Genomic DNA, 17,283 nt, shown 5'->3' on the forward strand with positions numbered 1-17,283 from the left:
TATTTGCAACGTCTGAGTTTGAGCGCCATCTACCTTTCATAAAAAGTAACTGAAGAAAATGAATTTTTTTCACACAGCCGTTTTGATATCAAGTTTTCTCCGACTATTCCCGCAGCCTAAACGAATGTCATTTGAAAACTTTCTGTAGTTGGAAGTATACTTCTAAAACGTTTGCAAAGAAAGTTCTATGAACAAGCGATTTGAATCACTCTGTATATCGGTTCTTCCGCTAGTATCTGTGACGCTATCTGTGTAATCTTCAACGAAACATTTTCGGAGGGATGCTGCAAATAATACACACACCATCTTTCAGGATATTTCAATGCAGATTTCTGCACGGAATTCATACACAAGACGAAAGTCTGTGTCAGCAACAGAAATGCCATCATAGCCTGTATCAACAAAGTTCCGTGCAACTGGACAAAGAAATGATCATATTTCCCCCTAAACATACCATAATATTACGTACACGCTTTTTTTTAAGGTCGACTTCACAGGAAGGAAGTAAATATCATATTTTAAGGAAAATTATGAAATTTTCCGCCAAATAGAACTATGTATATAATAGTAAGCTTATTAAGGGGAATCGCAAGTTGCAACCATCACCGCCACCATTTGCGCAGCAAATATGAACACCATGGAGCACTTCCCGTTGATGTTGTTGTTGGTCATTTCTGGACTCGTGTCTTTGGTCAGATGCGGCATCGAAGACTACGACGAAGAAACGCTCGTAAAAATGGCCACGGAATGCGCGGATGAAATGGAAAAATACAGTGAAGAATTCAACGGTAATACTTTCATTTTACTTTAATATTTTCTTCAATTTTTATCGATAAACTCAATCAGGGTATCTATGGGATTATTAACAAATTTGGCAGATGATGTGAAGCTAATGGGGATAGTCGGGAAACAAATCCATAGGCAGAGTCTTCAGACCAACTTAAACAGGACTAGAGCATGGGCAAATGAATGAAGGGAGCATGATGTTTAGCGTTGACAAGTGCACGGTCGCTCGTTTTCGTTCGAACAACCCACGTTTCTCTTACGAGTGGAATGGTGTCACTATCCCGGATGCAGCTAGAGTCACTGATTGGAGAATTCTCATTGATAAGCGGCTTAGGTTTTCCGAAAATTGTTCAGCGCTGGTCAAAAAAGTGTATAGAATGCTCGGTTTCATTTTCAAAAACGTGTCTGCGTTCTCCTAAAGTCATTCTTCCGCTTTTCTGAAGCTTGGTTCGTCCTGGACACTGCCGTAAGCTTTTGGAGACCATACCTACAGAAGGACATAGACTTGATTGAGGGGATTCAGTGCTCTTGATGGCACACAAGGCTTAAGCTACGAAGAGAGACTTGATTTCTTGCATATGTTTAAATTGGAGGAACGGCAAGTGTCGGGAAATATGATCGGATTGTTTGAAATTCTCATCGGGATGGATAGGATGGACCATGAGTCAACTATTAATACACCGTCAACCAACTGCTTCTACAAGGGGACACCAGTTTCGATTGGTGAGAGACAATTCCAGGTTGTGGTGTCGCAGGGAGTTTTTCTCTAATAGGTTTGTCTATAAATGGAATAGCTTACCTTCGGGGGGTCGTGAACACAATTGACACGTTTAAACAGAAAGTACGATATCCAGGATCTTTGCAATTAAAGTTCCACTTTGAAATTGCCATAAAAGGAAAACTACATGACAAAATGTTATCAAACTTGGTAATAGTTTAAAAGAGGTCATGGGATTCAATTTTTCCAAAGTTCAAAAACTCACCACCAGCGGGGAATGGCGCTGTATGCAATATTTTTAAATGAAATAAAACATGAAGACATCTGTTTAAAATGTTTTTAATCGTTTCTAAAAAGTGTTGTTACAAGGGGCACAGGGCAGCAAATTTGAGCAATGAGTGGTCAAGAAAATCAGTAGTATGGGAGATGGGTGGCAAAAAATTTGTATAGACCACAGGCAGTAAAACCTTAAATACGTCTCTGCCTAGAAAGCGAGGGACTAGGTCAGCGAGTGACGAAATGGGTGACCTGGAAAGTTTAGAAGCATTTGAGTGAACGAAAGAGTGACCTAGAGCGTGTAAGTATGTGAATGACCAAGAAAAGATTGTGCAGGTAAGTAAGTAACGAAAAGAGTCACCTAGAGCGTGTGTAAGCATGTGAATGACCAAAAGAGTGACCTGAACGACCGTTTTTCGGACGATTGGTGGTTGGCGCCAATATATTTCCTGACAATGTTTAATGATAGATATACCTAATTTTACGCGCGATTGGCATGTTCCCGTCGATATAACGGCTAAGCATGGGATTTGTGTTATGAAAGTTGTGGGTTCGGATCCATTAAAAACTCACTCGAAATTGTTCTTAATAATGTTACCCGCGGTTTTTGTTTTTTGCAACATCTTGTTTCAACTTATCAGTTTTGCCATATTTCCGGTTGTGGTGAGAACAGAGTTGATATTTAGTTGTGATAATATATCATTATTATTATGATAATTATGTTATATTATATTACTGTACTATAAAATTTTATTATCGCGCGAGCAGTCATGACGGAATAAAAGCGATATCGTTAATGAAACCTAGTGTTTAGCGATAAGTTGCCAAACGTAACAACCGTAGCTCCCAATCGGTAATCTTCGGCTACTACGTCACGAGATAGGTTCGGAGTTGGAATTTCCTATAGCCACTAGAATAAGGTCCTTATCAAGTCACCTTAGACTTTCCTAAGACCCCTTCATATACGTGTATAAAGGGGTTCTAGAATTTCCCTCGATCTTTAATGACGTAATTGTGATCTTCGCTAATGAGCGTATCTCATGGTAAAACCTGAGTACATTATGGAATTGTGTCCTCCTGAGCCTCAGGACTGGAACCCTGTCAGCCCCACCCGCGTGAGGACCATGCGAGAGCTCAAAACAATAAGCAAGTATGCATGGTTCTCCCACAAGGCTGAGGGCTAACAGGGGCCCCATCATTTTCTGTTTTTGTTGTTTCGCATATTCTTGCACTCACTCCTAAATGCATGTTTTCTTGATTTTTCTCGCACACTTTTATAATTTTACTGCATATTTTCCTTTTCTTTTAGTACATATTTTTAGTGCTTTTTAATATGCATATTTTTTGTTGCATTTTTTTTTTCATTTTTAATATTTTTTTGGTCATATTTTCAAAATAAAGGCAGTTTTTTTTCGCTCATATTTTTCCTCTTTTAGGGAAACCAGCATTTTTAAATGCATATTTTTTTTCATTTTACTTATATTTTTCAAAATTCCTATGTATGCCCTTTAGGACGTGTTGAAGAATCTTTAAGGCATGTTTTTTTTTCATTTTATGCATATTTCGGTATTTTTTAATGGATATTTTTTCACAATTTTTATGTATTTTTCATTTTTAGTGCCATTCTTCGACATTATTAGATGGATTTGTTTTCATTTTTCGCACATATTGTTGATTTCATCGCATATCTCGGCATTTTTAAGAGCAGATTTGCATTTTTAGTACATATTTCAGCATTTTTTTTGTGCTTGATAATAATTACGTGTCACGTTTCTTGCATTTAGCGTTGGAAGGAGTCGCAGAGTGTGAGGAGGAATTTAAAGAGGTAAGAAAATCAGTTGTTATACGTACTTAATAACCGCTTAGAATACATGATTACTAGTCGCCTTGGTAAGTTTGATAAATTTATCAGTTTTACCTGCGAATATGCGTAATACCGAAGCATCGTCGGTAAACTTCATAAATACTAAAAACATTATCAATTTTACCGGTGATTATGCATAGTAATTATAATTGATAATAAAGGGTAAATTTGGCAAATACTTGAAATTTGAAGCCTTAATCTGTGATTATGCATAATACTCTAGCGTAGTTGTTGAATTTGATAAACATTAAAAAATTCCAAATGAGGTAAGTATATGCGATGAACCCCGATATAATAGCAAATTTGACGATCGATCGGATCCCGATATAATGATACAATACAATTATGAATTACCATGTATGTCATATAATAAGATTTATGTTTATAGTACCAACGACGCTCGGGCACTATGCATAATCACTGGAAAAAGTAACAAATTTAGGGACATTTATCTAATTTTTCCAAGATGCTTGTTAAGTATGCATAATAAACGCATTTATCCCATTTACTTTAAAACATATACATATTCATACCGAGAGTACATATTTCTTCCCTTTTCTTTTTCAGGATCAGGAGAAAATGATATCGGGGGAGATATCAGCGGATGATTTGGTAACGTAATTTTCACAAAAGACACTTCTATACGTTTATTGACGACGTTAAACCCATTCTGCGAAACCATCGCGTGGCCACGGAACTAAAGCCTCAGTCCCACGAGAGTTTGCTAGGGGGCCCTTGGTAAGATAATTAATGTCAATAAAAGTATATAAAGATAATAAAAGTCTTTGTTGGACGTAAACCGCAAAAACCACAGCCGGCGTGAAGTAATCCGTACTTGTTCGGTCATTTTCAAAGGAAGACGCTCGTTCCGCTGCCTTTGTATCGAAAGCCATAAAACTTATTGCTTGCCCGAGGCCCGAGACGACCGCGAATCCTGACAAAGACTTTTATTATCTTTAACTCTTATTATCTTACCAAGGGACATTTAGCAAACTCTCGTGGGACTGAGGCCTAATAATTGTCTCTCTTAATTCTTAGTGCCAAGTGTAACTGTATAACTGAGTGTTTACTAACCAACTTTGAAATGCCGTAACTTTGAAACAGTGTTACATAGAAAGAATGAAACAAGTAATATGCATTTGATGGGTAGATCTGGAATTTTAAATTCATCGGTTTCGAAAATTAGTTACCGTGTTAACTAACAGATGTCACCATTCGTTTTATTTCACGACTTCTTTATGTGGGCCATTTGAAGGTCATTGTTCACAGCAAGGGTCCTCAACGTCTGTATCATAGGGTAACCACACGTCCCATATTTCCCGGGACATTCACGTAATTTTGGCCATCCCAACTTTTTTGTGAAAATGTCCAGTTTTTTTCACATATTTTCAACGAAGCCTGCTTGAATTTTTAGTCTTAATTGAAATCAAGGGTTGAAATTAAAGCAGTAGTGCCAATGGCATCTTTCCCCATTGGTGATTTTTCAATGATTTCAGCAATAATTGGTAACTTTGCTTACTTTTGGCACATGGGCGGAGATACGGGGGGGGGGGCATTGCCTTCCCAGCGTCAAATGTGGAGTTGACTAATCTAATGTATATGTGTACGTATGAATTGTTATCATCATCATCGTGCCCCCAACAATAATGACCATGCCCCCCCCCCCCCAGACTTCCAAGTCTGCCTATGTTTTGGCAGGATTTTTGGCGATAATTGGTGGTGTCCCGTATTTTTCTGTATTTAAAATCCAGATTTCCAGTATTTTTTTTCAAGAATTTTTTATCAGCTTCCTGCATCAGCTTGAACAGTTCATCTGTAAGGCATACACATCATTGCAGTATTGACACTGAAGGAAAGTGACTTCAAGCTTCACTTTTCACTTTTCTCATACCATTGCAAGGCCAGGAGACTATTTTGAATCCATTGTAATGTAATTTGATCCTTTTTTTTTGTGAAGGGTAATACCATCCACTGTTTGGAAGGCATTGCGCCTATAGTGCGGCGGCATCTTTTTGTCAAAGTTTTAACTAATTTCACAAACCGACTTATATCATTTCAAAGGAGTCGTTCCTGCAACACCGTGTAGATTTCTGTGAACACCTTGCTTTATTACAGTCGAATCCCGTTATAACGAACTCCAAGAGACCAGAGAAATCACTTCGTTATAACGAAATTTCATTATAAAGGAATTCCACGTCATTTGGGGGTGGGGGCTGTCTTTTGAAAATGCACTACAAATGGTATATATGCGTACCTTTAGTACATGCTCTTTGCCCCCCCCCCCCCCCGGGAAAAAATTGAAATGACGGCCCTGTTTTTGCATCGCTCCTATATAAACTTATCTGGAGGATTAGAAAAATGTTCGTTAAAACGAGATTTTCGCTATAACGGTATTCGTTAAAACGGGATTCGACTGTATTACAAAATACATGTATCAAATTCATAATTACCATGGGATAAGGGTCCGCCTGGGGCCACTCCTGTCGTATACTCTCTCTATATATTAAATATACATGTTCAATCAATGGTCCCGGTTCATTTGTGGCCCTTGGAATCGGACTCATGTGGCCGCAATCACAAAATTAATTTTTTAAAACCAAACTAAGTAGCACATTACCAGATCACTTAAATGGATTATGACACATTATCATTTCAATTAAATTGCCCCAAGCAAATTTCCAGATCAATAAAGCAGCCCGAAACGAATTTACAGATCACTGAAGTGACTCACACGCCTCAGTTCTACAGCACTTAAGTGAACCTCCCGCGACACAGTTCCAAAGCTCTTTAGTGCCCTCGATATAATTACTACGTGGCCCGTGACACAGTCCCAGAGGACTAAGTGACTCGCAACACAGTTCAAGATAACTCAAGTGTCTCGCGGCACATTTCCAGATCACTTAAGTGACATGCAGCACCGTTCCAGATCACTTAAGTGACATGCAGCACCGTTCCAGATCACTTACGATACGCTTTCAACCCAATGAAGTGGCCCGCACTCTGCAGAAGGTTGCGCACCCTTGGGCTAAGTATTCTTCAATATTCGAACAGAAGGCTTCGAAGCTAATTATGTTGCAATTTAAACGCAATTCAAAACAAAACTTTTTGTGGACCCATTTTTGCCAATAAGACGAAGGCCAGGGACCCCCCCCCCCCCTTCCCTTGCCAAATACTATTCCGCGCATATAATAATGTTGTAACGTTCACACACCCGTTCTATAAAATGGTACTGGAGTGAACTATAATAATGTTTTTTGAAAGAAAGTGTCTCAAAATTGTAAAATTGTGAAAATAATAACAAATTTTAGACTCATTTTCTATGCAAAAGTCATTTTTATGACAAACTTTAAACAAATTTAACGTAATATTCGAAACACTATTGCAAAAAACTGTGTGAATGGAATTTTTAGTTATTTAACAGTACATTCACAGTATGAACCAAATTTTAAAGGATTGTATGATATGCTCATTAGTTAAACTCAAATCTGTTAATGTGTACGGGGGAATTTTTTGAAATTTCATCCACCATGTGCTGTATGAAACACTGTAATTGGAAAAATGCATGCGATAGACCTTAGATTTCAGTTCAACAATATACAGCAAAATATCTGTTAAAGAGAAAGGTGCGAACGAGACGGTGTCAGGAAGAAGACTATTTATTGTACAAGAGAGGACACACACAATACAAGCGCACACACACACACACACCTACGCAGATAACTGGAAACGGCCGGTTCAGGACGTGCCGCGTCACACAAGCACATCCATGGGGGCCATTCACGTATTACGCCAGCAGCTTTTTAGCCCCCCCCCCTCCCCTGTCAGCAAATGTCAACAAAACACTGACCCCCCCCCCTTCACCTTGTCAGCAGCTTAAAATATTTCATATCTTCAGAACAGAGTGGTTAATGACGTAAGCAAGCAACCTTCAAAACCTCCCCCCCTCCCGTCAGCAAATCCGAAACCCCCTACCCCTCGATGCTGACGTAATACTTGAATGACCCCTATACACATACTTATATAACAAACTACTGCGACGATTACATTTCTAACAATATCATCAAGATTTCGTAATGATGCAATCAATAAATTTTCAGAAATCGTTTCAAACTCCAGTAAATTGTTAGAAATACCACATTCTTATCATTTCGTATACTACTTGTATGTAACAACGTAACACTGAAGTGGACGTAACTTCGATTCTAACAAGCGTCATATAATCAAAATGATGTCTATTTTATAATAGACATTCGGGAAAAATGAAAATCGATATTGTCTTCCTGACCTGACCTGCATAAAACGTTTTTTGGCGGTTCCGTGGCACATTCGCCACACTTAACAAGCGGGCCAATAGAGTGGCCTAATGTATCGTCTTCCAAAAATAACGTTTTCAGAAGCGTAGTCGGAGATATATACTTTAAATTCACACATTAAATATATACTTACGAAATTGATGTGGTTTTTTCCCCCAACAGGTGGCAGTTTTTGAGAAAGAAATGTTCCCAGTGAGTATATACAGTATTAGTGAGATACTTTTTTTCGTGACATTTTAGTTGCTATTTTGTTTGTTTTACGATTTATTTTTATCAGATGCGTACGCAGGAGAGGGGGGGGGGGGCTCATGCCCCCTTCAAGACGATCTAAAATAAAATTAATGTTGTAAAGAAAATTCTTTCTATGAATGCTAATTAATTGGATTTCCTCTAAAAACTTCAAATAATTTTGAATGTTATTTACTCAAAAATTCTGTGTAAGAGATATCCTGTGCCCCTTACCCCTAAATTCTCCGATACACTTCCCAACCCAGAGCCGCCCTTACTGGAAGCGGGTCCCGGTAATGGCGAAAATAATAACGGGGGGGCTCCTTAGCCTCGATTTTTTTATTCTGTGAGAGAGGGGTAATTAGAAATACAGTATTCAGAAAATGTGAACTCCAGAATTGATGAAAATTCATAATAAATGAAGTACTTTTGAAATTGATGAAAAATCAGAATATATTCCCCAAAAGTGTTGAAAATTTAGCATTTATTTCAAAACAAGTAATTCGAGATATGGGAGAAATTCAGAATTTATAGAATCAGTTTTGTAGAATGTTTTCCCATGGCTCCCAGTTCAACTCAAAGTGATTTGTAATCTTGGGGGAAAACAGTACAGTCCTCAAAACACGAGTACTTAAAGTAATCGATCGTTTATCAATAATTTAATTAATAGAAGAAACCGCGTGAGTAGAAAACACTACAGACCTGATGCCCCTGATCTGATCTGTTATACGGATCTATACGTATCTGTGATCTGTTATCGAACATTTTGTAAACGATTTTTTTTCTCTTTCTCTCAAAAATATGAACTAATGTTTGATTTTTCAGAAATGCTTCGAAATAGCGGTAGATTTTTACACTGAAAAAATGGCCGAAGAAGAGGCCTGTAAGGAATTTCCGGCGATGTTGGCCGAATTTTCGGAAAAATACTTGTGAAAATGCCGACGTGGCAAAATGGACTCCAAAACTAAAAACATTGTAATAATTATGAGAATAAATACTTAATTATATAGCATGTATGGCTTGTTTGAATTTCTATTTTATTTACAGCAAATTTAATGTGAGCTACATTCATGAAGTATGAAGTGCTTTATTAACATGTCTTGTAAGGACATGAGTTTCTTCCTGAACAGAATATACGTTTTTATAAAGGCATTTCGATACATGTACACGTTAAACAATGAAAAACGATAACCATTGAAGAATAAAGGTACAGATGAACGGCTTTTTCCGAGTTCACCTCAGCATGATATCCAGAAAATATCTGTTTCCTTGATATCTTGGGCTGAGTGAGAAAAATGTCGTCTATCTCTGTCTCTACCGTCCCACCTGGGGGCCATTCCCTGAAGATAGAGGCTACTACTACCTCTGCTTCAGCGCCTCACGCCACAGTGCGTGAAATAAGGAAGGCAGGGTCGTGTCTCCAGTGGTGTAGATGGTATGCAAGAGGGCCTTCGTTCGAGCCCAGCCGGAGACAAAATGACTTTTCTTTCCGAGTTCATCTCATCATAATATCCAGAAAATATCTGTTTTCTTGAATTAAAGAAGAATAAACTGGAAGTTCGTAACAACCTGATGTGCTATGCGACGAATCAGGCATGCACCATTAACAATATAGTAATTCCTTAATTATTTCTTTGACAGCAAAGGTGCGGTATATGTAATAAATGCTGATTTTAGCATCATGTATGATGATGAAATACATGTTACCATTCGAAAGACAGATTAACGTTGTAGGCAAGGGAAAGGTCGTTCGCGTCTGGTTTCCAACGAAGTGTTAGAAAAGTACTTATATGTGTGGATTCACACGATTAAGCCTATTGTAGTTAGTTGGATCTTTTCCTGGAAGACCAGTTTGTCCTCCGAAACATGTTGTTCTGTTCGCGTCTGGGAAAGAATGGAATTCCCGGTTTAAACGAAAAAACAAACTTTATTTAATTCCGAATTGATCAGATGAAAAATTTAGCAGTCATGCTTCTCGAACGGCGGTAACAACAACACTTATTCGGACACACTTAGCGCCGAGGACCAAACATCCACATACGAAAATTAAAGAAAAATATATAAAAAAAAAAGTGAACACAACGCCATCTCGTGGCGTATTACAGAACTGTAAACATACTCCTGCCCTAATTAATTACTATTAATTATTATTGATTAGAGTCAAAGGGAAGCTTGATGATCTTGGTGATAGTCCGTTTGTAGAGGCCCTTGCTAGTCTTCACCGTTACTACACGAACGAGTCCATCAGTTCCGGGATGTATTTCCACAATTCTAGCAGTCGGCCAGCTTGATGGTGGAAGGTTGCTCTCCTTAAGTACCACAACATCACCTACGGACAGGTTAGGGCAGGTGCTCTTCCATTTATGCCTTTGTTGCAAAGAATGGAGATATTCAGTGTGCCATCGTTTCCAGAAACTATTCTTCAGATTCCGAACAAGTTGCCATCTCGTTGACGGATGCTTGACATCGTCCACTTCTTCTGGAACTGAGCACAGAATATCGCCAGTCAAAAAATGAGAGGGTGTCAACACTTGCATCGAATCTTTGTTTTCTTCGTTGTGAGACACCAATGGTCTGGAATTGAGTATTCCTTCGATTTGACACACTAGAGTAGATAGCTCTTCAAATGTCAGGCGTGAATCTCCAACGACTCTTTTCAAATGAAACTTGACTGATTTAATTCCGGCCTCCCAAATCCCTCCAAAATGAGGAGAAGAGGGTGGTATCATGTGCCACTGAATTGAGCGTTGGTTGAGGAAATATGATATTTTTGGATTGTCATTTATCTCCTTCGCGAACAACGTTAGTTCGTCGAGCTTACGCCTTGCACCAACGAAATTCGTTGCATTATCACAGTACATATTCAATGGCACGCCACGTCGCGCATTTAATCTCTTCAAGGCCGCAATGAAAGAATCCGATGAGAGATCACTCACAATTTCTAGGTGTACAGCCTTAGTTGCCAAGCATATGAAAAGAGCAATGTATCCCTTCGCGAATTTGGATCCACGCCCCTTATGAAGCTTTATCTCGATAGGGCCAGCAAAATCTACACCACAGTTCGTGAATGGTCTGCTCATGGTGACTCGAGGACCTGGTAAATCAGCCATCAGCTGAGAGGTTGATTTGCAATGGAACCGGAAACACACAATGCACTTGTGAATAACTCTATGAATTATCCTCTTAGCTCCAATAATCCAATATGATTGCTTCAGGATATTGGATAGAAGCGTCGGACCAGCATGCAGATTCGCAATGTGAGATTCACGAATAATAAGCAAACTAATTGGATGATCTTTTGGCAGAATGATCGGGTGTTTGGCTCCATATGTCAATTTTGCTCGTTGAATCCTGCCTCCTGCCCGTAAAACACCATCTTTATCGATAAATGGATTCAGTGATCCAAGTATGCTTTTACAGTTCAATGGTTTTCCGTTACGAATGCCATTTATCTCATCGTTGAAGGAACAGTCTTGAACCCACCGAATGATTACTTTCTTTACACGTTCTATCTCAGACAACTGCAATGGATTCACAGTGGTTTTCACGATGTTGCTGTCAGTGGGTTTTGTCCCGATGCATTTTGACAAAAATCTGAAACAGTATGCAACGATACGAATGATTTTGGACAGAGATGAATATTTTTCAAATAATTCACTCAGAGTGTCGTTGATCGATGTTGCGTATGAGTATATTGGATCCAGTCTTTCTTCAGGCATAGGTGATGATTTCAGCAATTCATCATTTGTCTTAGGCCAGGTTGCAGATGGATCAGGGAGAAATGGTGGTCTATGCCACCAGAGTTCACATTCTTGCAGCAGCTCAGGACTGATTCCTCGAGACGCAAGATCAGCTGGGTTGTCCTTCGATGTGACGTGATTCCATACACTTACTGGTAGCGTATCGAGAATCTCTGAAGTCCGGTTGGCGACAAAGGTTTTCCATCTTCGTGGATGTGACGACAACCAGGACAAGACCACTCTGGAATCAGTCCATGCAAAAACTTGAATGTCTGGTATCTTGATAAATTTCAGCACAGATTTGGACAGCTGAGCCAGCAGGAATGCACCACAGAGTTCAAGTTTAGGAATTGACAGCTGTTTCACAGGCGCTACCTTAGTCTTTGACACAAACAGAGTGACCTTAGTATTCCCAGAATTTTCTTGACAGTAATAAATTACAGCCGCATAAGCTTGAGCAGAGGAATCACAAAATCCATGTAATGATATCGGACCCTCTGATGCCGATACACAACGAGGCACCTTTAGCACATTTATTGCATTAAAATGAGCTTGAAAGTCAACCCATTCCTTAGTTAGAACATCGGGTAATGGATCATCCCAATCACATTTCACCACCCACAACTTTTGGTAGAATATTTTGATCCATACTATACATGGGGAAATTAATCCCATTGGATCGAATATCTGAGCAGATCCAGAGAGGACTTTGCGTTTCGTCAAGGGAACATCAATGTTCAAACATGGTGTGAAGAAAAAGGCATCATCCACAGAGTTCCAGTTCAATCCCAATACCTTGGACTGTTCATTGCTGTCAATTGCAATATTGTGGTCATCACAAGCTGCATCCAGCTCCTTTAGAAGTGATTGCGAATTCGATCTCCACTTACGAAGCTCAAAACCTCTGATTCGAAGTAACGAAGACACTTGTGAGCACAACCGCTTGGCATCTTCCGCAGTATCCGCACCGGATAGCAAATCATCTACGTAGAAGTCATTAGAAATGATTTTTGCTGCATCTGGATTATTGCCTTGACTGTCAATGCTTATTTGCTTCAAGCATCTAGTAGCCAGGAACGACGAGGAAGACAAACCGTAGGTGACAGTTTGTAATTTGTACACAGCGATAGGATCAGAGGAATTGTCACGCCATAAAATACGTTGGTATGATTGATCAGAAGGAGACACAAGTATCTGTCTGTACATTTTTGCAATGTCTGCCGAAAATGCAATTTTATGCACTCGAAAGGTCAGCAATATTTCAAATATATCACGTTGTAGTTTAGGACCAACACCAAGAATGGAATTCAATGAGACGGAATTCTTACTAGCACATGATCCGTCGAAAACGACTCTCAACTTTGTGGTTGAACTGGAATGCTTATGTACAGCATGGTGAGGGAGAAAAAATTTCTGATCATCTGGGATCATCGAGCAGTCATCATCAGCCAATCGCATGTGACCCAAATCCGCGTATTCTTGCATAAACGATCTGTATTCCATTGACAATTCTGGGTCGTGCTTGAATTTTCTTTGCATCGACTGCAGACGCGAGAATGCAGAGTCATAAGAATTTCCCAATTTTACATCAGGTTTGCAGATTGGAAGCTTCACAACAAAACGTCCATTCTCGTTGATCGAGACATTTTCCTTGAAATGCTTTTCACAGAATTCCTCCTCAGGAGTTAGTTCAGGAACCTTTTCACAAGGAATTGATTCGATCTCCCAAAACCGTTTCAGTTCGTCATTCATGCTGAGATTTGTCACTGTCAATCCAACAACCGAAGAGGCATTGTTGATTTTGCCAGTAACGATCCATCCCAATCTCGAATTTTGGGCAATGGGCTCCTTGTTTGCATTCATCACCTGACCAGGAAGAATTATCGAGAAGAAGTGATCAGCTCCTATGATTAAATCAATGTCACTTGGAGTAGAAAATGTTGGATCCGCCAGGTTTAGACCATCAAGCATGTCGCGATCTTTGAACTTGATCACCGAGGATGGTTGAGGAGCAGTCAATCTCTTTAGCACAAAAGCATCCATGTTGAACATTTCGCGTTGATCGTATTTTGATGTTATGCACAAACTGACAGTTCCTTGAGTAGTAGTCGGCTGAAAAGATGCCAATCCAGCTACTGGGACACGAACACAAGATGATATCTTATGGCCAAGCCTCTGGGCAGTTGATTGAGAAATGAATGTAGCCTGAGAACCAGAATCAAGTAGGATTCTGACACTTTGATAACGACCCCAGGCATCACGGACCGATGCAAATGCAATGGGCAACAAGGCAATGTTTCCCTGTGCAGCGTTGAGAGATAGTTCAGGTGGTCCTTCCGAAGAATTTCCAGTGCACTTGACAGCTGGCTCATCACGCGACACCGAAGCAGTAGCATAGTTTGAATGCATTTGCTCGTGGAGACTGGAATGATGTCTCGCGTTGCATATTCGACATGAAAACTGAGAGCAGCACCTCTTGCTCAAGTGCTTGTTTGACAAGCAATTAAAACAAAGATTTTTATTCCGCACAAAATCCTTGCGTGCCGCGACACTCAGATTTTTGTAACTAATACAATTCGCAACGGGGTGGTTACCGTTACATTTTGGACACTTCACGTCAGACAATCTAGATGCAGTACTAGACGTACCTTTGGGTTTCACTTCAGATGCGGAATCGACTGCCGTATCCTCGATAGCCGATGATCTCTCGTTGAGGAAATCGATGAAGCTCTGGAACGTTGGAAAGTCTTTGTCGACGGTCCTCTCGAACCACATTCGGCGAGTATCGGCGTCAACCTTTTCGAGCAGTAGATGTATCAACCATACGTCTGGGCTGACGGCCCCATCACCAAGAGTTTTCAAGCTGCGGACGACTTGTTCGGAAGTGTCGGCTATACATCGTAAGTTAGATTTCACACTGGTGACCCTGGGCTGATTCAAGAAAGTAGAAACCAGCGAGCTGGCTATTTGCTTTTTCTTGTCGTAACGCTCGACCAGCTTTCCCCAAGCTTCTTGATAGCTAGCCTCCGAGATCGGAATGTGGCGGATGACATCGGCTGGAGCTTTCTCGAGGAGTCCTTTCAAATAATGAAACTTCTGTATTGGGCTGAGAGTTTCGTTATTGTGCACAACTCCTAGATACATGTCCTTGAAGCTGAGCCATTCCATGTATTCTCCGCTGAACGCGGGAATGTTCAGCTTCGGGAGTTTGAACCCACTTGACCCAGTGACCGAGTTTTGCACTTGGGATGCGTAGTTGGAGTCCGACGCCTCCACCATCTTCTTGGCATTGATGAATCGGTTCAGCTTCGATTTGACGTCAAAATACGATCTTCGACTTCTCCCATCTCCGATACCTCGTCTGGAAGGGCTTGATCATACTCAATGAACCTTTTGAAGGCATCTTCAATCCGTTCTAGTCTCACCAGGACTGCTTCCGTTGATGTAGAGTCCTCCAGCGACGCTGCGAAACTGGCAATGCGAGTCAGAGCGGCCTTTTCTCGTCCTCGTAGCTTGACGATTTCCGTCTGAGTCGGCATTTTCAGGCAAGATGATCTGATTCAGATTCGGATCCCGGCCGAGCCCCCAAAAAATGTTCTGTTCGCGTCTGCGAAAGAATGGAATTCCCGGTTTAAACGAAAAAACAAACTTTATTTAATTCCGAATTGATCAGATGAAAAATTTAGCAGTCATGCTTCTCGAACGGCGGTAACAACAACACTTATTCGGACACACTTAGCGCCGAGGACCAAACATCCACATACGAAAATTAAAGAAAAATATATTTAAAAAAAAAAGTGAACACAACGCCATCTCGTGGCGTATTACCGAACTGTAAACACATGTTTTGGCCCCAAGGTCGTCTTAAAACGGATCTTGACAAATCCCAGGTGCTAGGTCACCAAGGGACCAAGGCGACTATGAAATCGGCATTGGCACCTGAAATAATTTCTATATTTGATCGCTAAATCAGAGAGTCTAAGAGTGGCACAACATATTATGATTTCATATTGATGTGTTTTCCAGTACAAAACGGGATAATCGAGTTTCGAGACAGAAAAACATTAAGACTGTTATTCTTAATGTGTGTGGCAACACGTTGTCAAAAAAATTAACTTTTTTTCCCCTTTATCGATACTCACATTCTCCTGTCTTTGGCAGTTTTTCATTCATTAACTGTATTTACTAAATATTTGCAGCGTCAAAAGTAAATCTGATTCTTTTAGTATTAATTTTTTTTTCAAATTTTGAATGCAGTCAAAATATCTATTTATGTAATCAATTTCCAAAAATGAACTTTTTTTAATGAATATAGCTGCCCCCGCCGCTGTGGTGGTCGAGTGGGTGGTTATAGTGACGGACTCGCATCGCGAGGACCGGGGTTCGAACCCCACCGTCGCCATAGTAGTGGTCGCGAATGCGAGCCGTTCTCCCCTTTAGAAAGTCTCGCCACAGAGAGCGACAGACCTACAAAACAATACAAATGTAATTCAATCATAACACATCACTCACTTCCCTTCTGAAATATAGATGGCAGCACTGAAAAATCAAACACAACACTACATATGCACTCAGACTGTTATGTACACAGCTCTCCGAGACCGTCCATCCCTTTGGGAAAGAGCGCAAACCTTCCCGAGATGGTCTTTCTGGGCGGTCATGTCTATCTGTCTGTCATATCCCCCATTTTATTCACTCGAATAGAATTGCCAGCTTGCCCTCTCTGAGGACAATGACTGCCAATATGGCAAAAATTCAATTTTTTTTAGTATGCTCTAGACCAGTGGTTCTAAAAAAATTTAATTTTAAAAAAAATGCATAAAATATCTTTTTCGTAATTTTTCCCCATTCAAGTAACATTAACATGAGGAAGAAGGAAATAAAGAAAAGTGGTTCATGTAATCTCGGTGGTTTTACGACTTCGGGGTGATAGTAGGCCCTGACACAAACTATATAAGCGGTTTAAACGGAATGGAATAACTGTAAAGACAGAAAATTGTGTGTTCAGACTTTTCATTCAAAGAGGGCTGCCATAAAGAAAACAGACAAATATTTGTTGACCATTCATTGACATTCTTTTGAGTGCTGGTAGTAAATGTAATCCAAGAAGTAGATGGGTGAAAAATGAAAGCTTGTAAAAAAACCCATCGTTTTCATGCAATTGCAGACGGATAGTCATCTAGTTTAGCACAAAGCTATCTTCAGCCGGCACTGAGTGGTCTGATGGGGAATATATTTATAAAAATCGAATAGAGAATCGAAGAGAGAATAAGAGAAGAGAATTGCTCTGGGGTATTTTTTATGAATTATGAAAGGGGGTGCCAATCCATTGCCTCTGCTGAAAAGAAATAAAGTCGA

The 17,283-nt window shown here is 39.9% G+C and overlaps 2 protein-coding genes across 2 annotated transcripts; one reads left to right on the plus strand and one right to left on the minus strand.

The window, feature by feature from the left end:
* The first annotated feature begins 607 nt into the window (after window positions 1–607).
* On the plus strand, window positions 608–9,166 carry LOC149068546 (uncharacterized). Its single transcript, XM_089251156.1, has 5 exons — window positions 608–788; window positions 3,565–3,605; window positions 4,212–4,256; window positions 8,120–8,149; window positions 9,011–9,166. The coding sequence occupies exons 1-5, from the start codon at window positions 629–631 to the stop codon at window positions 9,116–9,118; spliced, it is 384 nt and encodes a 127-aa protein (XP_089107282.1). The 5' UTR covers window positions 608–628; the 3' UTR covers window positions 9,119–9,166.
* Window positions 9,167–10,332: 1,166 nt separating this feature from the next.
* LOC149068547 (uncharacterized) lies at window positions 10,333–15,204 on the minus strand. Its single transcript, XM_089251147.1, has one exon. It carries the CDS (start codon window positions 15,202–15,204, stop codon window positions 10,333–10,335), a length of 4,872 nt encoding a protein of 1,623 aa, XP_089107273.1.
* Between the last annotated feature and the right edge of the window lie 2,079 nt (window positions 15,205–17,283).

This window comes from Pholcus phalangioides, unplaced genomic scaffold, assembly GCF_987345545.1.
Source record: "Pholcus phalangioides strain wild (caught in Gottingen) unplaced genomic scaffold, Ppha-v1.0 ptg000024l_1, whole genome shotgun sequence".
Lineage (NCBI taxonomy): Eukaryota > Metazoa > Arthropoda > Arachnida > Araneae > Pholcidae > Pholcus > Pholcus phalangioides.